At 40.5% G+C, this 26,336-nt stretch overlaps 1 protein-coding gene across 6 annotated transcripts in view; it reads right to left on the bottom strand.

The window, feature by feature from the left end:
- The window catches only part of kif21b (kinesin family member 21B), a 79,983-nt gene extending 53,877 nt beyond the window's left edge, over positions 1-26,106 (bottom strand). For 5 of the 6 annotated variants that reach the window (XM_054784009.1, XM_054784012.1, XM_054784010.1 and 2 more), the window contains exons 1-2: positions 25,698-26,106; positions 45-267 (exon numbers count right to left, since the gene is read on the bottom strand). In XM_054784009.1, the coding sequence (XP_054639984.1) occupies positions 45-267; positions 25,698-25,738 (264 nt within the window). In that variant the 5' untranslated portion in view covers positions 25,739-26,106. Of the gene's footprint in view, positions 1-44; positions 268-6,448; positions 6,787-25,697 lie in introns of those variants that run through there. The other variant, XM_054784011.1, reaches the window with a different exon arrangement.
- Between the last annotated feature and the right edge of the window lie 230 nt (positions 26,107-26,336).

Genomic DNA, 26,336 nt, shown 5'->3' with positions numbered 1-26,336 from the left:
GATCACACAGGACGGTTGTTACAGTAGAAGCCTGTGCGACTTACCTGTCCATAAGCAAACACCGTGGCATTGTAGCCCTCAAAGCAGCCCTCAATGAGTTTGTGCACACACGCTTGGTAGATGTTTTGCTGCTCAGAGTCGACATCAAAAACAAAGTCGTAAGTGAAGGCCTTGTCCTTTCCCAGGAGGACTTGCGGCTCTCCGGGTGTGACCAGCGTGCACACATGGCAGCCCTCAATCTTCTCCTTGGCCATCTGAGGACGTATCCTTTCAGGACAGAGAAAGACACACCCTATCAGTGAATGAAGTATTATTATTTGCTGTGTATATCAATAATGGAATGGGTGTGATGACAAAGAGCTGGCTGTGCTGTTTTCATGAAGCATGTAAATCAATTGTAATTCACAGGACGACGTCTTCCTGTTGTGCACAACAATAATCCATTTAAACGTGATCTCATATGGCTGGCATAGCTAGACTTCCATCAGCTGGCTATTTATATATAGACTGGAATTATACCTCAAATTATGCATGGCTGCAACCAATGATTATTTTCTGAAAATGTCTTCAATTAATCAGAAGCTTATTGGTTCGATTACGGTAATCAAGTAATCTATGAGGCCCTACATGGATGATGATGACGACATTTTGAAAATATTTATATTTGCATTTCAGTATAGCGTACATTTGAGAGGTTGAAATCAGATGATTAAACAAATACCAAAATAGTTGTCGATTAATTGGATAATCCATGAAGATCGATGACAGGGGCACGTATTGCTTTTCATTTTGCATTTGTGATGGAGCTCTTGTATTGGATGCCATAAGCTTGTGTACCTAATGTAATGGCTGGTGAGTGTATACGAAAAAGCATTCTAAAGACAGACTCCTGAGGTTGTGATAAAGGCCTACTTTAAGGGAAATGGATTAGCCATCCTCATAAGTTGTTAATGCTCTCTCTATAAAGCTCACTACTCAAAACGTCAAGTTTTCAGTCCTGACCGCTAGTTCATCGCATTTAATTACTTTCATCTTACCTCACAGGTATAAAATAACCTCAGGTTTGATGAGTCTGAAACAGCACAGGGCTTATAATATTTAAACTCGCTGACAAAAAGAAACCAAAGTAATTAAAATTTTCATACTTTAACCTCTTAGAAAAAACAAGTCATCTGCAATATGCTGATACAAGCTGTGCAGTGCTGTTATTTGCCTAAAAGGGACCTTTGCAAACAACGTGCGTTAAGAGCAGCGTGAGTTCAATTTGTCTAAGTGTTGGTTCACTTCCTGCCAAGAAAAACGCTCTCAGAAATTGCAATGTACATTAAACATAAGATCTGTCGCATAGTCATGTGGTCACATTGGCCTCTTTTGTGTGTGGAGGTAATCACTTTAAGATGCAGAAAACACGATGAGCCAACACTATTGGAGCATTGTGTCTACCTCTGCGCAGGCTAATAAACCCAGAGGTCAATCTTCAGGGGGTGACACTTACAACACACCGCTGTTCCAATGTGAACAAAGACACACACATATCGATGATAGAGTAATAAAAGGAAAAGTGCATCGTAGAACTGCTTAGGGGAGAGTTGTCGCATCACAAGGACAAATGCATGAACAAATAGTGCACACACAGCACAAAAAAAGGCTTGTACTACTAAGAACATGGTTTGAGCAAGACCCACCACCCACTAACACTAACACCTCCCTGTCTCTGTTTGTCCTGGTGCATTTCAGGGCTTGAGATCATCACTGAGGTCATCTTCCATAAAGAACTGGATGAAATTCTGCACTAGCTTGGAGCACCTTGTGATAACCTTTACACGATGGCGTGGAAGCACACACCCTATTGAGGGTCTTTTAATACAATTATTGACAAAAAGGAGGAAACGACAGGCATGTAGCTGGTATGCCATGTGGTTAGCACACTAAAAATAAATTGCATAGAAATACGAAAGGTCAAATTGTACAGTAGAGTCTTGTCATTTACATCATCAGGTATCTACAGTTAGTCCAGAAGTATTTGAACAATCACGGTTTTTATGATTTCATACACAACCCCAATGGATTTGGACTTTAAGCTTTAATTAAAAGGGATTTGCAAATATGAACCATTTAGGATTTACAGCTCTTACAGACCATTTTCAGGGTCATAAATAGGGGTGTCCCGATCCAATATTAATATCCAATATTGGTCCAATATCAGCAAAAAACACAAATAGCGGATCATATCAGCCTGCATCTAAAATCTCTAATAATAAATAGCACTCTAATACAAGCAGTCCAACTGCAGACTCTGCTCCAGGACCCCAGCATCGCCCAGATAGAGCCCACGTGATCACAACAACAACGGGTGCTAACTAAGTAGCAAGGACCAGGAGTGATGTCGGCAATATTTTTCATTACAGTCCAAAAAAGACGAAGAACCCCCTGCGTTTGCAAAGAACCAGGGAAGTTCAACACAACCAACCCCATCGCACATCCAAAGCAGCACCACAAAAAACAGCATGAGAATATCCTGGCAAGACCACAGAGGCAAATAAACAAAGCTCCACTCTGCCCAAACAATCAACTCCGTCTGAAACACCACAAAGCGGGAGTTTTTCTCATACTTACTGTTGCCGACTATTCTTCCCTATTCGGGTAATATCGCTTGACCAAGTCTTTTTTAACATTCCACAATACAAAATAAATAATAAAAGTATGTTTCATTCGTGCTGATATCGGATCGGATTGACATTGGTATCGAACGATACTCAAGGCTGCAATATCAATACTGTATCAGGAAGTGAAAAAGTTGTCACTCTTAGTCTTCAATGACACCGGACACAGAAGAGGTTGACTAACTGGCCACGTGTGGTCCGTTCCCTTGCCGCCTTGCTTGCTGTTGATATCAGGTATTGACAGCTGTTTGATTGCGGGTACCAGGATGAAATCCAAAATGCCTGCAATGCAACAGAACACAACTAAAAGTGGATAGAAGACAATGTTTCCTCAAAGAATAAAACAGAAGTCAAGAACATTCACTGTCATTGTCAAAAATCAAGAGACATCTACCTCACTGCTAACATTCATGCACATAAATGCCTGATTGGACTTTCCCAGAAAACTAAAAAGTCTTCTGGAATCAGACTCTCCGGACAGAAGAAACAAAGGTTGATTTGCATTAGAGTGGTGGGAAGAGAAAAGTATAGAGGAGGACAGGAAGAGCTCATGATCCAAAGCATACTAAATCATGTTTGACATATGATGGAGGCAGTGTTGTGACATGGACATGTATGGCTGCTAATGGAGCATGCTCACTGATGTTCATGGATGATATGACTGCTGACAGAAGTAGGAAGATGAATTGTGGGGTGTATAGGTTTATACTGGACTCTCTGCTCACATTCACACAATTGACACTAAACTGATGAACACACAATAATGACTCTAAACACTGCAACAACAACTGCACACTTTTTTTTAATTACTTTCGGATTTCACATATTTGCATGAGTGAGCCTGGCTCAAATTAAAACAATGACAGTCAGGCTTCATAAGACATCATCACATTTTATTCATTATGATATTTATTTTCCATTGTCATTAAAAAGACAGCATCTCTGCATGTCTCTGCTACATCATAATTGCTCTGTGCTCAAGTGGCATTCAATGAGGCACAATTACACATTGTGAGTTTCCATAAATGTGTCTCATAAAACCAGTCTATCAGGAAACAAAGATGCAGGGGTACGGAAACCGGAGCCTAATTGAATCAAAAACAAAAAGTGAACTTTTGCTTTCACTTTTGCAAAATAAAGAAAAAAAGCTGAAATAAATAAGCGTCCTTCAAACAAGTCCATCTCCGCAAATAACTGAATACAGGAATCCTCTGCTTCAAATGAGGACAGACAAACATGTCTGGTGCACACACACACACACACACACACACACACACACACACACACACAAAGGGGAAACAAACACACAATGATAGAAGTCAGTGTGTCCACAGGGAGAAGAATGGAGCAGCTATTTATACTCATTTCACACACCCACACAAGGCTTAGCTGCACCAACAAAAGACAGGATCCATAACATTGATTGAAAGAGCAAACATTTCGCGCACACACACGCACACGCACACACACACACACAGACTGCACAGGCACTAAAGGACATTTAGCACCTACAAATAACCCAAAACACCACAGCTAAACGTCTGAATGAGAGAAAGGGCATCAAAAAATAAACATGATAAGTAGATTAGGGATTCTGCTTAGTGAAATTCTTATCTGTGCAGAAAACAGATGACATATCCTAGAGCCTGAACACACACGCACGCACGCACACACACACGCCGTCAGAAACTCATTATACACAAGCTCCCAGGGAATTCCCTTATTAGGCTAATTATCAAACTGAATAGTGTTAATTAGGAGCAGTCTGAAAAAAGGCAAACAAACAGTCACATGCACTAATTGTGCCACATCGAACCTTGAAAGTAGTGAAAGTCAAGGATGTCAGAGTGGGGGTGTGGAGTATCCTGCAACATGAGGTGGGCACATGCATGTATGTACTGTATTTGTTTGCGTAAGCTACCACTTCTACTCCTACTGTGTTATCTGTGTGATATTGTATCAAGCAAATACACCACATGGTGGCACAAGTCGGGTTGTCTTGCAGTTTCCCCACATAACTCAATGCTCTCCACAAAACACCAATTGTAACTTTAGTGTGTTCAGATGTATCACCACAAAATCTGGTACACACCTTCAGGGGACCGGAAAGCACATGTCTTATGAGCAAGCTTGTTGAAAAACATGGCGGCCATCAACCAAAATATATATGCAGACTAACACTAATTGCACAATAGTCAAAGTCAGCAGGGGTGTCCAGGCTTTTTCCATAAAGGGCCACAAACTGAAAAATCTAAGGATTTGGGGGTCTTGTTTATTTTATTTTATGTTATTTATGTCATATTTTTTATTTTATGAACAAGTTAAAACCATACCGTGTAGATATGCTAAGACGTCGGCTTTTGTACACCCCGGTTTTCGTATGATTCGGTTTTCATTGACAATATTCTCCAAAATTTTGCCCCCATTTGTGTACAATTTTGCATGTAACAAACTAGTCAGTTTGTACAGGATGTGCAGAAAGTCTGCATGCACGGTTGACTCATTTTTTTATTGAGTGTGATGGCTACATAACCTGCCATGGGGCCAAAGAAAGTTACGAGTGCCAGCAATTTCAGAAAGAAATGCTATTGAATTTGATCTCATCAGGATGTACAGGAAGTACGCATGGGTCTGGAACTGATTATTTGGATTGACATTGTTTCCATTGTTACATTATAATGTTACGTTGTTGTGTGATTATGAGTATTATTAATACCTAATGTTTTTCTCGTTACATCACGTTTGCTGTTGTTTTTTAATTTTCTTGTTATTTGTATTTTTAGAATGTGCCGCGACCAATAAAAAACAAGCTGTGGGCCTCAAATGGCTCCCAGGCCGCACTTTGGACACTCCTGTTATAAAGCTTTGAGGATAACATGCATGGGAGCATGCTTCCATTGCATTTTTGCCACCACTCATTGCGTGCGCCACAAATGTCAAGCAACGGTGTGCCCTTATTTTTTCACATGACTGTATTTTTTTATGAACGCACTAGGCTTTTCAATATAATTTTTAAAAATGATGGAAACAACAAATATCACCTCTCATTCATAGATTACAATCATAAACCATTGTAATATAAGAATAATTTATTAATCTATGTCTTATAATTTTCGGAAAGGCAAAATTATTGATAAACCACAAAAAAGGTCGTAAGAGTGTACGTCTTTGTAATAACTACTTTGACCACACTAACACACAAGTCAATGCTATGAATGCTAATGTAGCCTCGATTCCACATTACTCCTTCAGCTGGGCTGGTTCAGGAGGCTCCAGTTGCCTTGGGAACGACACACGCCGTTCAAGGACTGCTAATGTTTATTGACTATCAGCGCGCACGCTGTGTTTGCTTTACACCGCTCAAACACAATTGCTCTCTAGTGGTGCACAAATTACAAAATGCAATTGTGCCATAATCCTCATACAACAATCTGGACCGCTTGTCCAATCAGAAGCCAAGATGAGATTCCAAGTCGGTCACCAACTATCCCAGTGTGCCGTGTGTGTGTGTGTGTGTGTGTGTGTGTGTGAGTGAGTTTATGCTGATTCAACCTTCAAAACAACAGACTAGTGATAACCAAAGAGCACTTTTCCCTAAAGTGAATACTTCAATAATGATCAACACACACATGCACACACACTCACAAAGGCTGAGTTAATCGTATTCGCTTGAGCTGTGAGTGTTTCCGAGCTCTGTTGTTTGTCAGCTGGCACAGGAAGTCTGCTACTGCTTCATACAACACTCGGGCCATTTATCCGAAAATAAGGCCTACAAACACACTCACGTAAATCTCTCCATTCAACGCTATCTGAATAATGATTCTCCATCCCTTTCTTCTTTTTCCCCTTGTGTTATCTTCTTTTCCTTCTTTTATCATCCATGAAGTTTCATTCTGTTGATCTATTTTTATTTGTCTTCACGGTCACACCCCCTGCTTTTTCCTTCAGTGCATTTGCCAGCAAAAACATGACACGACAGGACCAATTCCATTTCCGTTTCTTCAGATAACAGCGAAGTCCAGTGTGGACTTTTCCTCGCTGCCTCACGTCCTTTCGCCCTAGCCTGCTTTCTTCCAATCATAACAATTACAGTACAAAGGGATAAAAAGAAGACATTTAGCCAGCAATGGAACACAAAGGTGATGCAAGAAGTGGGGACAGAGTGAGATATCTATTCAGTCTGCACGCAGGTACAGAATGAAAAACACTGATCTGTGATAACATCCTCCAAAGAGTTCCTCACTGCTCAGGGTGGGTGTGGGTGAAAAACGTTTTTCTTGTGCTCACATTTTGAGTTCCTGTCAAAGAGGCCCCAGTTCTCTTTCTGGTCCACTTCAGGTCTTATGGAGCCTCGTAATCGTCTAGGCTTTCGGCTGTCATTTTAACCCTGGTGATGCAAACATTTTTATCAATCACACTTTGAAACTGAGTGTGAAACCGAGTTAATATTAACTGTCAGGTCAGTACACTTGCAATAGAGGGAGAATACAGTTGGACCTTGATGTGATCCCATTGCACAGGTTAAGTCCATCGTGCCGTCAACGTCAGAGGTGGCTAAATTAATTTGGAGTGTTCCATAGTGTATGAACAAAAAATGCTGACTAATCAATCTAAAACACCATTAGTTACCTTCATCCTGATACTTAATTCCACATAGAACTTTTTTATGAACTTATTTGGACAGTAATTGTAAAGACGACCCTTCGGACATGCTGTATGAGTTAAATGGCCATATATTTAACCAGGAAAAAAACTAAACAAAAACATTTTAACACAACACACTATTCTCAATTACGTATGATGTTGGCTTTTGCAATTTAGCGGCAATATTACAGAAATAACATACAACTAAATGACATTAAACTACTGCATTTTAGTAGTTTAACTGTTCCATTTATAGCAGGAGCATTTTAAATGCATTTTAAGTTTTGGTAGATACATGTTTTGTTTCCCTAAACTGCAAAGAGGAGAGGGTGTAAACACAATACATACACAGTAACTTAATTTTTTAACTTGGATAATGATATGGCTCATGATTTAAAGCCTAGGTTCCCAAAGTGGGGTATGCGTACCCCCAGGGGTACACCAATTGTACTTGGGGGTACGTGAATAAAAATGAAAAACAATTAGCGCGCAACACTTACAATTACAAGTGACACCGCACGCCTCACTGCGCAAGGAGAACGCAGCAGAAAGGAGGCAGAGCATGTGTTCATTGCTTTGTGTGCATCATATGAACAAATAAGCAAGTTTGATGATTATTTTGTACGGTAAGACTGTTTAACCTTGAAGATTTCATTTACATTGGTGTTCCAATTCCCGCACGGCCCAGCGGTGAAACCCTGTCACATTTTTGCCCCATAATAATTACTATAAAATTAAACAAACAATTCATTATGTTCAATATTTCAAGTTCATTAAGATAAAAATGTTTTTTTAGTGCGCAGGAGTAGTGGGTACATGACTTTGCACAACACAGCAGCAACAGAAAAGCATCAGCCAGCATTAACACGGCTGATGAGTTCTGGGTGTGGGTTTCACGCCTACAGCTGAGAAGCACGACCGACATTTTAAAGCACATGCAGAGGTAGATAAAGGTAGAGGTAGACAAAGCTGGCCCGGCCACTCAAGATACTTCAAATGCAGCGACTGACATCTTTAAAGTTAATTTTAAAAACTATATCAGGAGGTCCTTACAGCCACAGATATTAATGCTAGTGGGGGGATTTTTGACCCAGAGCTCATGAGCGGCCCAGGCTGTTATTTGCTTCTGTGGGCCACGCACCCGGTGACTAAAGACACTCTGCGGTTAACTGAATAAAGGCGCATTTACTGTATCAGTAAGGCAGTTCACTCCAGCCTTACTCCAGTAAGGCAATTTTTATATTTTTCTGTTGACCAACCAACTAAATGTGTGCAACTAAAAGCAAACTCTGTTTCCCTCTCTGTCAACTCTCAACAAAAACACAAAGTGCGTGAGAGGGTTGGATGCAGCCTAACAGCTGATGTGAATCTGCATATTTATTTTCCAAAGCAAAATGCAAGATGACAGCTGTGACAGCTCTAGCTGTTAAATCTATAGTACTCCCATTTATTTAACAAACATGACGGTGTCAGGCGAAGGTAGTCACCTGTAGCAATGCATCAGCAACACCTCATAGCATAAATGGGCTTATTTATTCTTATTCGTTTGTATGGCCAACAACTTTAAGGGTTTCGCTTCAACTCCCATTAGCCTTTCTTCCAAAGATTGAAGGTAGTGGATCTAAAAATAAAAAGCTGATGAGCCCATAGCGTGTTTGACAGACAGAAAGCATTAGCAACTAGCTGGTAAATCTCACAAAGAATTAACAGTCAAGACCTTTCTGACAGAAGACATCAAATCACAGCTGGCAGCAGTCAACACTGACTAAAATTGCTAAAAAGAAAAAATATTTTTAGCTTTTTTTTGGAGGGGGGTGGTATTGTGACTGATAAAAGCAATATTAAAATACAATTATGCAACATTTACCTAAATCAACCCCCCACCCACACACACACACATTACAGAACATTCAGTTTATTTAGTGTTATTTAGTGTTTATTTAGTATTGTGTGTTGTGTGTTCATGCAGTAATACTCTTTGTACTTTTATCTATGTAGCGTGCTTTAAGGGTACCTGGCTCTTTCTTTCCAGAGAAACACAAATATAAACACAAAGGGAAAGCTAAGCAATAAGCAAAAATGGATGAGGGATATAATGTGGCAATTGATGGAGGTTGTTTGGCATGAAAAGACCTGAGAACACAGGAAATTGAATTTTGGGTGTTTGAGCTCAGGGCATATTGATGACAGGGATGAAACTGGAGAGGCCCCGAGGTGCCGACGTGGCAAACAACTGACTGCCGAGGTCATAACTGTAGGAAAAAAACATTGACTAAAATGAAGTATAGAACACGGTTGAACGGAATTTCAACTCAAATTGAAACATCACTTTGGACAGATAAAGGAAAATGTGCAGACCGCCCTGGCAATATTTTCAGTCAGTGATTCCCAACCGCTGGGGGTGTCATAAGATTCTCCCGAGATTGAAACGTGATGAGATTTCTCGCTTGGAGAAATGCCGTCTCGCGAGACCAGGGCAGCCAGAAGCCAGTCAGTCTGTGAATTATGGCGTCGCTACTATGAAAGATAATAAACACAATGTGGAAGTGGCAGTGTGCTAGGCATTAATGTAAACGCACATTCAATCCAATCTACCTTGGTGTTCCCCGCGTCAGCGAGTGGATGTTTATCCATCGGAGTTGAATAGCTGCGGCGCGTCTTAATATCCAATCAGAAGCTGTAGTAATTCTACATTTATCAAAGTTACTAGATTTATCAGATCAAAACATGTAAATGGTCACACTTGTCTGCACCCTTAATCATCGTCAACATTTATAACGGCAGCAAGGGGTCTGCTCAAAGCAGGTGTCCGACTACAGTGCACCATGTTGGCCACAGCAGGTGGTTCCCTCCACTCTATACTCTGGTTCTCCTGACCTCTGGAGCGGCACCGGGGCTGCCCGAAGAGTGTGTCTGACATGAAGGCGTAATGTGGTGACCATAGCTCCTCTTCATAACACACCTCATACTTAGAGGAGATCCGTGTTGACAATTTAGCGGCATGTTGGCTATATTCAGCAAGTAGGGGTGCGCACAAAAAGTGAAAGGCAGGAAGCGTTTCTTGCATCATGCATTTATTCAGTAAATAAATACAAGCGGTCCACAAAGGTGAGGAATCCGCCTCTGATTGTGAAGGAGAAACAGTGCTTCGCCTGGCCGCACCTGCCTTCCTGGTGAACCATGCATGGGTGTCCAAATCATGGCCCACGAACCATCTGTGGAACGTGGCTCAGAAATAACACTAAATAATAATAACAGACATAACACGCAAATTGCCTTTGAGAAAATACATGTCACAAATGACAATTCTGCCACTTTACAGAGTGAAAGATGACATATTAAAATAAATATTGCATTATTATGATATATTATTATTATTATTATGACTATTATTATATATTATCATAACAGTAGTTAATGTAGACAATAATATCGTTTAGTGTCCATTTGTGAGATAATAAAAAATTTCACACTCATGGTGTGCATGGCTTTGTCATATTTTGTCCTATTTTTTCATTGTACTTTTCTTAAACGTAACGTTCAAATCTCGTCTCGTCTCGTCTCGTGGACCCAATCTTGTGTATTATTTCGTCTCGTGACACCCCTACCAACCACTGTGCCACGTCACATTAGTCTGCTGCGAGAGATCATCAGGTGTACCATTGTACCATTTGTTTATTTATGCCAGCGATGAGTAGTGACCGACAGAACAATTAATGCTCTTCCACTAGATGGCAGAAGAAACATAATGAAGCTGTGTATCCATGTGTTGCTGTTCATACAACAGAATAAGTCCTGGCACAAGACATCAGTAAGGGAGCACTTGTTTTGCTCACCATAACACCTCAAAGCTGCAACACAATTCTTTGAACGACACTGAAGGTTACTATATACAGTAGGTGTTATTTCATGTCTACACAGCTCTAATAATGTTAAAACCCGTATACATAAGGTCGTAAACAAGATTTCTATGCTCTAACTATGAAAATATTCCATTTAATCCTATTTTCCGGAAATTCACTCATCACGGTCGGGTCTGGAACCAATTAACCGCGATAAACAGGGATTACTGTACATAATACACAGTTTGTTTTTTTGTTTTTTAAATCACATGCATTATCATAATGATAATTAATTACCTTTAGAAATTAGGTCTCCTTTGCAACAGCTTCAATGGAGCTTACTTATTTCATTAATTAAACATTGTTTGTTAAAGGCATACATTACTGGACTTAAAAGGTGAAAGTTTTTTTGGGGTTTTTTTAGTTATTGCGCCACGGTAGATACCATATTTCATTAGTCCCGCATTTATTTCCCGGACCATCTGTGTGGAGTTAGTGTGTACATCAACCTATCAACAGCTTCTCAACCTCTAATTGACTTCCTCTGCTTTTGTATTATTTGGTTTTCAACACTATTAACTGCAAATGATACACAAATACTTCAAAATAGGACTAAAACACAATATTTAGATCATTGATGGGCAATCTTCCCTTTCACAAACACAAACGAGACACACGGAGGCACACTTTTGCAACCCTACATGCTAAAACTATCCATGGTGCTCACCTCCCCAGACGGTAGTCCCTGCAGCGTGGGGCACCGTTAGCCATTGGCAACGAGCGATAAGAGATAGCAGCACTCACATTCTCTGTGCTCATTGATTTGACTGCTTGTGTTGGCGTGAATTGTCGCTAGCTGGAGCACAAACGAGCAAACTGGTTCATCGACGTCAACGCAGGCTTTTTCTTAACCCAGCCAGACTTTGGGGCCAGAGTTGTCCTACATTGTCTAGGACTGCAACTACACTTGCTCTGCATATCCATCAGTCCATTTATTTCTAAAAGACACAATCTGTCAAGTTCGGTCAGTTTAAAGCCTGTCTTAATGTACCACGTGGTGTATTTCTCTCGACTGTTCTTGTAATTAAAAGAGCGGAGGGTCGTCCATGTGGCGTGACAACAATGAGGGCATGAACGCTCAAATGAGAAAGAAGCTGATTTTAAGGACAGTCAAGGGTTTCAAATAACCCCTTTATGCTAATAATGCACAATAGAGGTGCAACTTGAGTCGGCTATATTCCTGCAGGAGTCAAACACACAGTTTACACTACACTGCTTTTACTAAAAATGGTGGGCCTCGCCACCATTGTAGAGTGTGATCTTAAAAGTGTAGTTAGTATTTTAGTCATTTGGAAATTGGAATGACTGCACCATGTATGTAAGCCAATTTTAATAAAAGTAATCATGACCATTAGCATGATTCTTCATTAAGCAATGCAAAAAAATGTGTCACAAGCTGGTCGCTTTGTCAAAATGTAGTAACAGTCCATCAATTGGATGATCATCAGTCACTGTTACAGGGGCACATCAGTGTGCATCATCAGACCTGATTCTGGGTCAATCCCCCTCATTTCCGCTGCCCCCCCCTCCCCCCTTGTCTGCCCCGCCTGCTCACCCACGGGGGAAGGCTAAGGCATAGAAAAAAAAATTCAAATTAGCATCCTCTGCTACATTTTCATGACAGATGGGCTTGTCAAGGTCAGAGAGGTGCTGATTTGTGCTCTATTCTAATTAACTTTGTTAATAAGATTGCTTACCAGGTTGGAATGAGGATCCTTTATTGAACAATTGTAAATATAAACGGGTCTGGCTATAATGTCAAAGTACAATTTCATTAAACACTATACAAATAAAAAGTGCAAATGTTTATAGTGTTTAATTTTAAGTTGTCTTTTGGGTATTTACAAATATAGTGACAAGGGAGAGTTGTGATGAATGTCAAGCGATTGACATTTACTGTAGTTGAACAACCCTAAAGCCGCACAAAACTTCAGTGTTTGAACTGAGGTCACGGGAGACCTCAACAAATCTCACTAAACGTTTTCATATCTCCCGAGACTTCAGCTAAGTAAAACATTTAAAGCACTCGTTCAAAGACAGTTACTATTAAGACTGTTAAAATGTTCCCTTTAAACATTCTTCAGTTCCTGTTCAGTTATTCAAGGTTTTATGATCAGTTTGACACTAGAGCAGATACATTTATTTAATCTAGAATTTCTATGAGGAAAAAAGGATTCTAAATAAAAATGTTTCCCATAATAGTATATAAACCCATTAACAGCCTTGCTACATATGCAATCATAATAAGACATACGTTGTGATTCGGTTTGAAACAAAAACTTTTGCCCAAATTTTGCCTGTTGTATTTTACCCTTTGGCAAGTCACTCAGTCTTGTCGTGTATAACAGTTATAGCACACCTATCTGCTTTTTACAGAGTACGGCTGCAATTTTTTTTATTTTTGTGCGATTGGCTGGCGACCAGTCCGGGGTGTGCCCCGCCTCTCGCTCGGGGTCGGCTGGGATGGGCTCCAGCATACCCCTGCCACGCTAGTGGGGATTAAGTGGCATGGAAAATGGATGGATGGAAAACAAAATTTCGACCCAAAAACTTTTCAAAAAGACAAGTCGTCGTATTTTTGTTGTTTTAGATTCATATTGAATTGTGTCGGGAGTGCTATCGCTCTGCTCTCTCCCCCGGTGTGTGGGTGTGTGTGTGTGTGTGTGTTGCAGAGTGCTTCACGGACACACACACTGGCAAACAGAAACTGCGCTCATTACAAGTATATTTTAGAAGCTATTTGTGAAATCTGAGCCCACAGAAATAAGAAACTATAAAAATAACCAAAATATTTAACCAAGCAGACTGCATTTGGTTTTGAATATCTGAGGTACGTCACGTAACATGTCACAAAAGCTGCCCAATCATGTCGTTAATTTATGCCGTTTTACTGCATAGTCTTTGGCCTGTTGACAAAAACACGAGTGCGAACTCTAAGCTGCAGGTTTTTTCCCACTTTTTGTCCAGAACAGAATAGCAAACCATAAATGTTAATGCTGCTTTGGGCAAGTTGGCATTTTTAAGAAAATGTTGGATAATCAATGAAGTGAAGTTGATCAATGAAGTGGAGTCAAACAACTGTCAGAAATACACTAGGTCCCCAACTTACGAACACCCGACTAGCGAACATTCGCGGATACGAACACAAGCCGACTGGTCTATATTTTATTTTATTTTGCCTTGTAGTCGCTCAATCAGTATTTATACTGCTACTGTACATGCTTGACCAGTAGAGGGCACTATGACACTGCTAATGGGACCAACAGAGGAAGAGTTAGAGCTGGGGAGATAAAGCTAAATGGAAAGCTAAATTATACAACCCTGACAGATCGTGTGATTAAAGTTTCTGAAGAGTTAATAGGCCTGCTTAATTCTACACCACCCACAGAACACTTACTCTTTTAGAAGAGTCTAACGACGATGACGATTTGTCCTTTTTTTCAATATCTCCTCCTCCAACTCCAGCACAACAACGTATGCTCGACCACTCCTCTTCAAAGGTAAATAACATTTATCTTTACTTTTTATTATATCACTTTTATTATTGTTTTTTTCATTAATTATCCTTGTTTAATATTACTACTGCATTCACACTCATATTTACATACATACACATACATGTAGTACCTATATAATTGGTAATATTACCTTTTCCCCTACTTAAGAACGATTCGACATAAAAACGGTCGTCTGGAACCAATTGTGTTCGTAAGTTGGGGACCTAGTGTACAATATCCTTTTTCATTAATTTCACCGATACGGAAAACAAAAGCGGGTCTTGAAAAGGAAGGGTCGTCTTAAATATTCAGGTAAAACAAACGACTGTTAAACTGGCACAACAGATGCTATTAAAACTAAACAACCCCAGTTAAAATTAAATATATGTCATTGTTTGGCTCTGTTGATGTCTGTGTCCACAACAAAACAAGCTCACAGACACAAACTCAAACAGTGATTAAGCTACTTAGCATTGAAGGTAATTATGGGCCAGCTGGTCAACACACACACACACACACACACACACACACACACACACACACACACACACACACATCAGTAACTACACTTTTGCAGACCCTTTAACATATGTTTAATCACAATTTAACACCTAACCTCAGATGACGTTAATCCTAACAAAATTGTTACCCTCAACCCTAGGTGGCCCCCACACACACTCGCAAGCATGCACGCCACCCCTTTAAATTTGCACAGCAGCTCCAGTGAAGCATGCACGTCATTGCATAGTACACAATATGTCCCAATCTCAGAAATATATGGGAATATGGCGAGCATGTGCAGCTGTGCCCAGATTATTCATACACATGATGCCCCTACATGCAGACACACACTCTGTATTTTCATAACAGACACTTTTTTTTTTTCCTTTTTACAACATGCCCCCACAGCTCTCCCTGATTCACCACCCACTCTGTCTTTCTTTGACTTTATGGGCAAGTGTGTGTGTGCAAGCTCAGCACACAGCACAAAGACCAGCACTAACGTCAGACTCATTCATACTGCATCCTCTGTTCACATTCCCCCGAGAAGTGCACTGTTAGAGCACTCTGCTATACCCTGTCTGTCTCACACACATACACACACAAGTTTGACAGATCAATGTGTGTGCAACCACAACATCACACAAATTGTGCCAAAGAAAATATAATGATTGTGCGAGTAGATAGAAGAGGACATGTTGGTCACCCAAATAGAAGGACACACTGTGTAGGAAGCAGAACTCCACAAAGCCAAAGCTGTAGTTTAACATTAATGGTCCGACTCAAGTTCAATGGAATCTCCCACCGCATACCGCTATAGCATGTTTTGCATAATACTGCGCAGTCACATACAGGTACCAAAAAGCTCTCTGTCAAGCTCTCACCATCATAAGAACATTTATTAACAGCAAAGGCAATGTTTTAAGTAACTTTTTAACATCTGTAAGTATTAAACAAGTGTAAAAAGAAGCTAACCTCTATAAATTGTAACAACAATTAAACAAATCTTTACGACATGGTCAAGCTAACAAAAGTATTAAATGCAAGTCTGCTTACTTCACATAACGGTGTACATTATTCCTCTCTTACCACCCCTTGTTGAAGCTGGTCATTGTTGAAATAAGTGTCGTGAAAAAGCAAAACACACAGAGTTAATCCGTTGACGCTGAGCTAAGGCAATATTCGGATGTATATTATTATTATATTATATTATATTATATATTATATTATATTATATTCCCTAGGGGACCTGAATGAGAGGCAGACAGAACTGACGTCGAGGGTTCAGAGTTGAGCTTCAGGTAACGGCCGCAAATGCAGCTTGTGTTTTTATCAGGGAGTTGTAATTCAAACCTGCAATAAAAGCATGTTGTTCGGGCAGTCAAGTGTGATCCTTGTGTGTCTCACTGAACATTACAGTAACACTACTGACACCTAGTGACCAGTGTAAAATACTACATTTCATCAACGTCCTTAAATGCGTCTTTTGAATGCTGTACGTTTTGCCATTTTTATGTTTGCTGGATTTAGGCAAAACATATGTAACATTTGCTTAAATATACATTTTTTTTTTTTTACGAGTAGGCCATATTCAACCACAAAACAGCATGATTCATTAATATATTTTTGAAAAATCCTGATAGAGTGAACTTCCAACTGCGATGTAGCGATGGACAACTGTATAGTGATATATTTAAAATGTAAAGGCTCTAATTCTGAGGTTTTGGGCAATTTTAGGAGCATATAACAGTATTCACAGATGCTTTGGTCAAAAGACAGAAGCACATAAGGAGTGGTATTCATCAACTATTCTACAGACTCCCAGCTGATATGGCCTGGGAGGAGAAGTACATCGTGCTCAAGTCATCGTTTTAATCACAGCGTGACGCATGAAGATAGCCATTTAGCTCACATTTAATCAACCTCCCACTCCAATTAACCTAATGTGCATGAATAAATGTAGGTAGAACTTTGCTGAACTTTCAAACTTTACGCTGTGAGGCAATGCACAAAAGAAAATGTTCTTTAGATAAGTCTGGAGTTCATACTGAGATGAATAATGTCAACAGTCTCATCACGCAGCAGCCGTTGAACAGGAAGTATGTATAGTCCACAAGCGGCCTAACAGGAAGTCATTCTGCAACAGCAGCAAACCCTTTGGAGGCACAAGTTCATGTATGCACCAAAATGCATTATTCAATCTACTGATCACAAAACAACATAAGGTCAGGGTACTGAATAGCATCATGTATAATAATAATAATAACACTTTCCATAAACACAACGAAAAGGCTCGTTCTATTGCGTGCCAGCCGGTAACAAGTGTTATTGGGGGGGAGTGTATTAAAGTTAAGACAGTCTGGTTTAATGAATGTAGCTTACCCACTTAACTATAACTCCTTTGTCCCTTGTTAGTCCCTTCAGTCAGACACAATCTGTTTGCAAAGCTCCATTACACAACAGTCAGCTGTTTTAAAGCCATACAATACCTTCAGTCTTATAATTTCAATTCTTTTACCTCACTCCTGTATGCCTATAATAGCACTGGTATTCTAATTTTCAAGGAAAACTGCACTTCCTTTTGGAATTTTGCCCATCATCTAAAATCCTTATGTAACACATGAACACACGTCTTTCTCTTGTCTGTGCATTGTAAAGATATAAAAACAGCTAAAAAGAGACAGGTAATTAATGCAGGTAATGGGACACACCTATGCCGCCGAGAAAGCGCTCTATAAAAAACACCTCCAAAAACCTCCAACAAGGTTTTATGGTTTTATACACATGCTGTAACCATGTAGTAACAGGCACATTCATGATAACATGTAATACTTGCAGCATTTTGACATATTTTGGTCCTCTTAAGCATTACCGGCATGTCCTTCCTGGGCGCGTTGATTTCGCATAGCAACATAGAAACGAACGCCTACACTTAGCGTTAACTTTTCCAAACTCAAAAACACAGCAGCAGTAACGGCAGCTCCAATATGTAGCCTTACATTTCGGTAGTGGCCTGAGGCATTGTGAGCACGACACTGACGTGCTACGGGCGAGTGTGTGATGAAGCTAGTCGCTAGCCGGCTAGTAGCTAGACAGTGTGGTGTGGCAAAGTGTCAATGCGCGAGTAACATTGTTCTTTTGGCGTAGCAATGAGTTTTTTTCAGAAGGCTTTATAGACGGAATAGGTGCTTCCCATTAAGTGCATTTTTAGCTGCGTCTTTTTTAGCTGTTTTTATATCTTTAGAACGTACAGAAAAGAGAAAGACGTGTGTTCATGTCACACATAAGGATTGTGGAAGATGAGTGAATTTTTTTTTAAAGCGCCGTTTTCCTTTAAGAGCTGCAATGCAATGCAATTTATCGACAGGCTGTTAATTATTTAGTTAACGCGTTTCACAAATACAATAGTTGTCAGCAGTCTAAGAGATGCCATGCTCAAATGAATCGCTGGGTGTGTCTTCCACTTAACAATACAAGCGCAAACATCAAATAGAGTCCTCTTTTTTCCTCCTTAGGTGGCTGTCATGACAATTACCATGACTGACACCAGACAAAAGCTGAAGTTCAAGGAAAAAGTACTGCTGTATGAATCATGGCGCATTCCGGACAGGTTTTAACACTTATATTACTTATTATACTGTAATACAGTAGCATAGCATAGCAAAGTATGCCGTAAATGCTCCAATTAACAACTCTATTCATTGTATTAATATTAACCGCAGATTATTCCATATCGCCAGGTGTGCAGTCTACAAGTGGTCTGCATCACAACTGGCTACCCAGGGGCAATTTAACAGGATCACATTCGGGTTGTTTCCAATAAATGTTCATAAGACACCCCCATGGAATAAGAGCTTTCCGTTTGCAACCTTCCAAATATGTTTTTTAACATTATTATAGCCCTCTAGACATGAAATAACACCCCTATAGTCACCTTTACACTCATGTTACCCAATATAGTAGACTTAATAACAGAAAATGAAACATATTAGACATAAATACGGCATAGCGTAGACTCACACATTAGCATTGGGAGAGTTCCTTGTTGTTTTCAGGACAGCGTACCTCCTGCGGTGGCTATCGTCTCATCAGTGTAACAATACTGACACGTAGTGACCAGTGTAGAACACTACACATCACGTCTTTCAGTGCATCTTCTGAATGTCTTATATTTACATTTTCATTTTCATTCATTTAGCTATTTTTATGCTTGAAAATGCTTAATTTAGGCCACGAATATGTAAAATAAATATAAATATGCAACTTTTTGGACTAAAAATAGGTCATGGTCTACCACAGGACAGCGATAATTTATGAATTAATTTATTTTGGAAAAACCGTGATAGAGTGAAACTGCAACATTCGAAGCGTAAAGTGGTGCGGGATGACTATATCCCCTTTCCTTTTGTGTTATTGTAATTTGTTTCTGGAAATGTTAATTTGTTTTGACTTTTGTTTATTTTCTGAAATGTTCATTTGCTTTTTGAAGTGTTTCACAGTTTGTTGAAGTGTTTTGCACTTCCCAGCCACCATAGGGAACAGACTAATTAGGGATCAAATAATATTAAATGCAACACCGGCCATAGTATCTGATGCTTTCAACATTTATTCAAGATACTACTACTCCATTTCTGTAATTCCTAGCAGAACATGCACACATACACACACTTTGCCATTAAAAGCATTCATCCAGGACTGTTTAGTCAGGTCTAATAGGTTTGAAGTGCAACAACAACGAGAACATGTGATCATATGGGTGAAGAGGAAGTGATGCACAGCCGTGGACGGCTGATACGGGTGTGTGCTCACTGTCATGTTTCCTGCTTGTCTACCCCTCATCAGTGTAACGTGTTCTCATAAGAATGTACTCTGATTTTACCCAATAAGAAATGCATTGTAATTAATGCAAAATGGACATACTTTTCGGGTTACTTCAAAAAGTGTTGCTTGTAATAATATGCCAAAACATGTCAAAATATACAGCAGCAAATATACAGCAATTAGGTGGCTAATTAAACATTTTTCAAGCAGCATGGCCACCATATTTGTTTGTTGTAGTAGGACTCACCAGTGTTGTGGAGTGTGTAGCTGCATGTGCTCTGAGCTACTCGATGACCCTCGAGCTGTGAACACGTAATGCTTAATTTTTGTATAAATTCCGATTACATTTTATTTTTTTAGTGGCTGCTGTTTGCAGGTGAACAAAGCAAAACCTGGTTTCGGCCCGAGGTTGCAAATGCGGGTCATAAAAGGGGTATGAATTTTGAGACATGTAAGAAATATCTCATGAGGAGATTAAATTGCAGTGTTCCCCCATGACCTGCAAACAAACGCATTTTGTTCGCTACAGCGCTGTTTCCCACCAATGCAGAATCATCTTAAAAGGCAGCCCACCCTGAGGAGACGGAGCCCGTATGGCAATGTATTAACACCCACAGGAAACAGGCGAGACTGGTAGCCTACACAGGACACACATCCAATAACAAAACATGCTTTTTTTTTTTTTTTTTTTAAAGCTCCTTTTTAAAGCCTTTGTGTGACAGCTGGGAGGGGCCTCGCTTGTGCCCCACTACTGTTGTTTTGGTGATATAGTGGCAAAGTTTTCAATTTCAATTATTAATTGTTTTGTAATGTCTTGAACATAAAAAAAAAACTCTACCCTTCAGCCAATATGCTTATTCGTCAGCTTCAACTAAAAAAACAGTCATACTTTTCTGATGTCTGGCACAACAACAGATGCTGTTATCTGTTTGCAGTGTTGATTTATATCCTCGCCTCCGTGCTGTCATGGTCCAGAGCACGAGACAAACTTGGCGATACCTCGGGTCATAGAGCTGAAATTAGACCAAGAGACGATCCTCGAGGAAAGACTGTTAAAGTGAGAACATCTAGCAGCCATCACAAGGTCAAAGACCACATAGGCACTAAACAGATTGGTCTTTGTGTCTATTTATGGTTGGCTGTACAGGCTGACTTAGCACTTTGGTGAGAGTGGCCGCAGCCGCCTTGAGACAAGTTTACGGCACAGTAGCACCGAGAGAGAAAAGGATTAAGGGGCCGGAGATCTATATGCATGTGGAAATGTTTGCAGTGCTCTTTCAAGTCACCGAAACTGACATTTACAGAAGAGGCACTCACTTCAAATTTGGGGCAGATGTGTGGAGAGCACCCTGGAGGTGAGCTTGTTAGTGAGAAAATGCCAAATTAATGCTATTGCCATCTACTGGTAATGAGTGCAAACAGACGGCCAGGAGCCATTTAAAGAAGAATGGTTTAAACTCTAAAAGTCGACTTTGACTGCAACACCCATGCACCCGGACAAACTGAAAACTTAAGTCATACCTGCGTTTTTTTTTTCATTGACAATCATATGGAAATAAAACTTGGATATATTTTGGAATAGTCAGCGTACAGCTTGCATAGCAGTATAGATTTATAGTCGTCCTTAACTACATCGCGGTTCAAACATCGCTCCTTCACTCTATCGCCGTCTTTCAAACATGAATTAAGCATGATCGTTGTTTTGCGGTTGACTACAGCCTATTATTAGTCAAAAACATGCATATTTAGGAAAATTGTACATATTTTTGCCCAAATTAAGCGTTTTTAAGCACAACATGGCTAAATGCACTTAAATACAAATACAGCTTAATCCATCAAGACCACAACGTGTAAATGTAGTATTCTACATTGGTGACTAGTTGTCAGTAATTAGTAACCACTGAAGCACCAGACTTGAACAACCGTCTTATTGCAGGTTGAAATTATATCACAACAGACACAATAACGACATAATAATAATAATCATAACATAATAATAATTGTTGCAGCCATACCCCACAACTATGAAATCCCATCATCACTTCCTGTCCGCCACTGATTCTGCTCCCCTACAAAGTAAACTGTCTTAAATTGCTTATTTTCTCTGATTATGTCTACTATATTGCATAATACAAATCTGAAGGTAACTGTATGTGTGTTATTTCATAACACATAATGGCTCTAATAATGTAAAAAAAAAAAACTTATTTAAAAGATCGTAAACATGTTTTATATGCCATAACTATACAAAAATATTTACAACAATTATAATAAAAGAAATCCTACTTTGCAAAAATTCACTTAACGCAGTCCAGTCTGGAACCAAGTAACCATGATAAACGAAGGATTACCGTATAACTCAACACACAGCCATTATTTTTTAAATAGCTGGCAGCACAAGTAAGTAGCAAGATAATACTGCTTCAGAATGGCACAGTACACGTTGGAATTCATGTTTCTCTCAATGAACTGCAGCTCCCCAGTGCTGGCAGCACTCGTGCAGTCCCAGACCATGACGCTACCACCACTATGCTTGACTGGAAGCAAGGTACAATTACCGGTATCTTGGTACTCTCTTGTGTTCCCAGCTATTAAGACAATAATGACTGACTGTTAAGTTATTTTTAAAGGACAGTAAATCTACACTGCTTTCAAGTCTCTACACTGAGTACTCCAAGTTATATCAAAGTTTCATTTCTATGGTATTGTCTGTCCCTTGGGAAGATATAATAAAGTGGTTGCTAAAATGTGAGGGGTATACCCACCTTTGTGAGACACTATTACTGTTTTCAGGTCATTGTTCGGACAACATCCCATTTTTACTAGGCCAGCTGCTTTAGTAGCAACTATTCCATACTTCTTGTGTGTGTGTGTTCATGTGTAGATATCCCTCTCCATTCTTCAAGCAGTCACGTTTGAATGCAAGATTGTAGGTCAAGTCACTGGTCATTGTTTAGGGAAGCCAGCGTAGACATTCAGGAAATGGATGCTGGGGAGTCAGACTGGGACGGCCGTCGCTCTCTGCCCCTCTGCAGTGCATGCTCACACATGCACACTCCATGCAGCCTAGCCTGAGGGCACCGCAACATGGGAGCAATTACAGAACTCTAGCCGACCCCCGCCCCTCTTATTGGCGGCAAACTTTCTCAGGTTGAGGCCTGAGAAAGCTGTGTGTACAGCAGGGAGTTCTCCACATGCTTATTTGTGTGCTTCTTGTTTCCTGTCCAATATACTTTGGGTGCCACTTAGACAGCATGTAAATAGACACACATGTGCACGGAGAGGAGCAGTGTGAGGTCGCTCACCAGCGTTGTAATTACTCAAAACTGTTCAATTTCAATATGAAAATCATGCTAGAGTCTGAGAAGTAGTACAGCACTAATATTAGCAGTTGATATATATGCATCTAATGCATTGTTGTTTCCATGAAATCATTCCAATTTTGTGTTGTAGGTGTGCTTCCTTGAGGTTTACAGTAAAAAAGAAAACACTAACGGTGAACACGTGATATACTCACATTCCAGAAGGGTAACAAATGTGACATCAAACATAGAAGCGGAAACTGAGCTTATTGTGACGACCAAAAGTAGTACACACCTCTCTGCCGTGGCTGCTCAGTACAATACGGCTCAACAAGAAGAATGAAATATGTGAAGTGACTAGTCTCCCAAGCACAAGCAGTATTGACCCTGATCATTAAAGGGGAGCACACAAAGCCTCACTACACTGGTTACCTGTTAAATTTAGAATTGAGTTTAAAATTCACCCCCTTACATATAAAGCACTACACGGCCAGGCACAGTATATCTTAAAGAGCTCCTAGAACCCTATCAGCCCAGTAGAACACTTCGCTCCCAGAATTTACAATTACTTGCCACTCCTAGAATTTTTAGAGCATTTAGTTATCAGGCTCCTCTGTTATGGAACCATCTCCCCTACTCAATTCTGGGGGGAAGAGACCCTCTCCCAATGTAAAAGTAAACTCAAAACTAAAGCTAAAGCATATAGATAGAACTGTCCCCTGATACACTGATACGTATCAGAAACACTCCTCTATGTTCCTTGAACTGAGACTACGGACTTCTGACCTGATCTTGGCGCTATATAAATAATTTGAATTGAATGGTGCCGATACAGTTAGGAAAGATCTTACCATGGTGACAGTTTGACTGTGGAACAGCTAATTACATTTCTATTATTTCCTATGGGAAAAAAATGATTCCATCCATCTTCTATGCCGCTTATCCTCACTAGGGTCGCGGGGGTATGCTGGAGCCTATCCCATGTGACTTCAGGCGAGAGGCAAGGTACACCCTGGACTGGTCGCCAGTCAATCACAGCGTACATACTGTATAGAAAACCATTCACACTCACATTCATACCTATGGACAATTTAGAGTCTCCAATTAACCTAACATGCATGTTTTTTGGAATGGGGAGGAAACCGGAGTACCCGGAAAAACCCCACGCAAGGGGAGAACATGCAAACTCCACACAGAGATGCCCAAGCGGAGATTTGAACCCTAATCTTCCAGATCTCCTGACTGCGTGGTCAACATGCTCACCACTCCTAACCAAAAAAATATTCCAAATTCAAACAAATCCTAGAGGAAGCATGGTCCTAAAATCCTAAAATTATTTTAAGCAATTATCAAAAAATGACTATCAGCTGAGTAAGGGATAACGGATGAAAATGATGAGCAGGCAGACCAGATGACAGCTGTCACCTTCAGCTCATTTCCCACAACAAAGGGCCGCGCTTCCTGGCTTCAATCAATAACTGCACATGAACAGCAGCCACCAGCTGGCTGTGAGGCTTCACCTTTTATTTTTTTGTCAAAGCCACCCAACGCCGCTCAGCCCACTTCCTGTTACTGTCACTGTGAGCAAGCACAAAGGAGATCCACTCAGCGGTTAATGGAAAAGTGTCTCTGAAGCCTGCCCTGGGGAGATGGGTGCCGTCGGTTGTACGGTTCATCTTAAAAGGCGTCTGCAACCCCCCTTCTCTAAATACAATGAATGGATGGGGAGTTCAAGAGGGTCCTTGTATGAAACTGTAATGTGACCTGTGCAAACTTTCATGCTTAGAATATAAACACGAGGCGAGATTGGGAGCCCATCTTAAACACCAAAACATGCACGTCTACAGTATATGAACACATAATATTGACAGGAGCTGCCAATATGACCTCTTATAAACACAAAAGCTGCTGTGCTGTCCAAACCGTTGAGGTGCTCTTAAAACAAAGGCACAGCTCAGAGAAGGTGGGAGTTATTAAGAAGCATTAAACCATAGTCATGCTCCCTACTCAGAAATAGAGATAGAAGTAAATGCTGGCTGCTGTGTTTGCTCTTTTTTGGATAGGAGTAACCGCCCCTCCTTCTCCCCACACCTGACTGCAGCTGTTCTTGTCACATCATGCCTGTATGTTTCATGTTAGCACTCAATACGGACACATGTTGTAGAGGATGTGCTGAGGCACATGCATGCACACCTTATCAATATTGTGCAAATAAACACTTAAAATGCTGGTTAACCTTGCAGCATCATTCAGTCAATGAATACTGAATGTGTGCATGATGCTTCAGATTCATACCCAGGAGGCACAGACACAATGTGGTCTGCAGATCACCACACGTATACATGCAATGAGACGTGGGAGGTTTACCTCAATGCAACCTTCACGCAGCAGTCACCCTGGCTCGCCATTGTCTCGTCCCAGGTCCCAGGCGGGATGTGAAGGTCTCTCGTCTGTGTATTGCACTCAGTGTTTGGCCGAGGTGCTCTGCGGCCGCATGAAGGAGCGGCGCGGCGGCTCTCGCCGTCTCAGGTCAGCGGGAGCAAGCCGTCAAGAGCTGCCGGCGACCAGCTGCCTCTTCCGAACTCCTTTTTTGCTTCTCCCCCGCGGTGGCGCTCATCTTCTCCAGCCCAATTGTGGTCGTCGCATCGCAGACTTAAACCTGTTTATGTGAAATCTGTGTTATTCACGGCGAGACCCGGTGGCTACATGGTGTTTGAAACACATGTGAGCGCCTCATAACGCAACACAGCTCCTGTGAGAAGGACGCCGTGACGCTGCTTGGGAGGCGAGACAGTAAACTGAACCGGGAAATGCTGCCTTCACTGACTGTCGGAATTGTTCAACTCGATCAGAAGTATGGGACTGTCTTTCAAAAACTCTCAATAACGTTGATCTACATGATAATGCTACACAGAAGTAATGTTTATAAACTGATGGAATTAAGAATAAGTAGTCAAACATAAATGAATGGCAATGTATAGTAGTGTGTCTATTAATTTGCTCAAT

This window comes from Dunckerocampus dactyliophorus, chromosome 8, assembly GCF_027744805.1.
Source record: "Dunckerocampus dactyliophorus isolate RoL2022-P2 chromosome 8, RoL_Ddac_1.1, whole genome shotgun sequence".
In the NCBI taxonomy this organism is placed as follows: domain Eukaryota; kingdom Metazoa; phylum Chordata; class Actinopteri; order Syngnathiformes; family Syngnathidae; genus Dunckerocampus; species Dunckerocampus dactyliophorus.
This window is presented reverse-complemented; position numbering and strand designations above follow the sequence as displayed.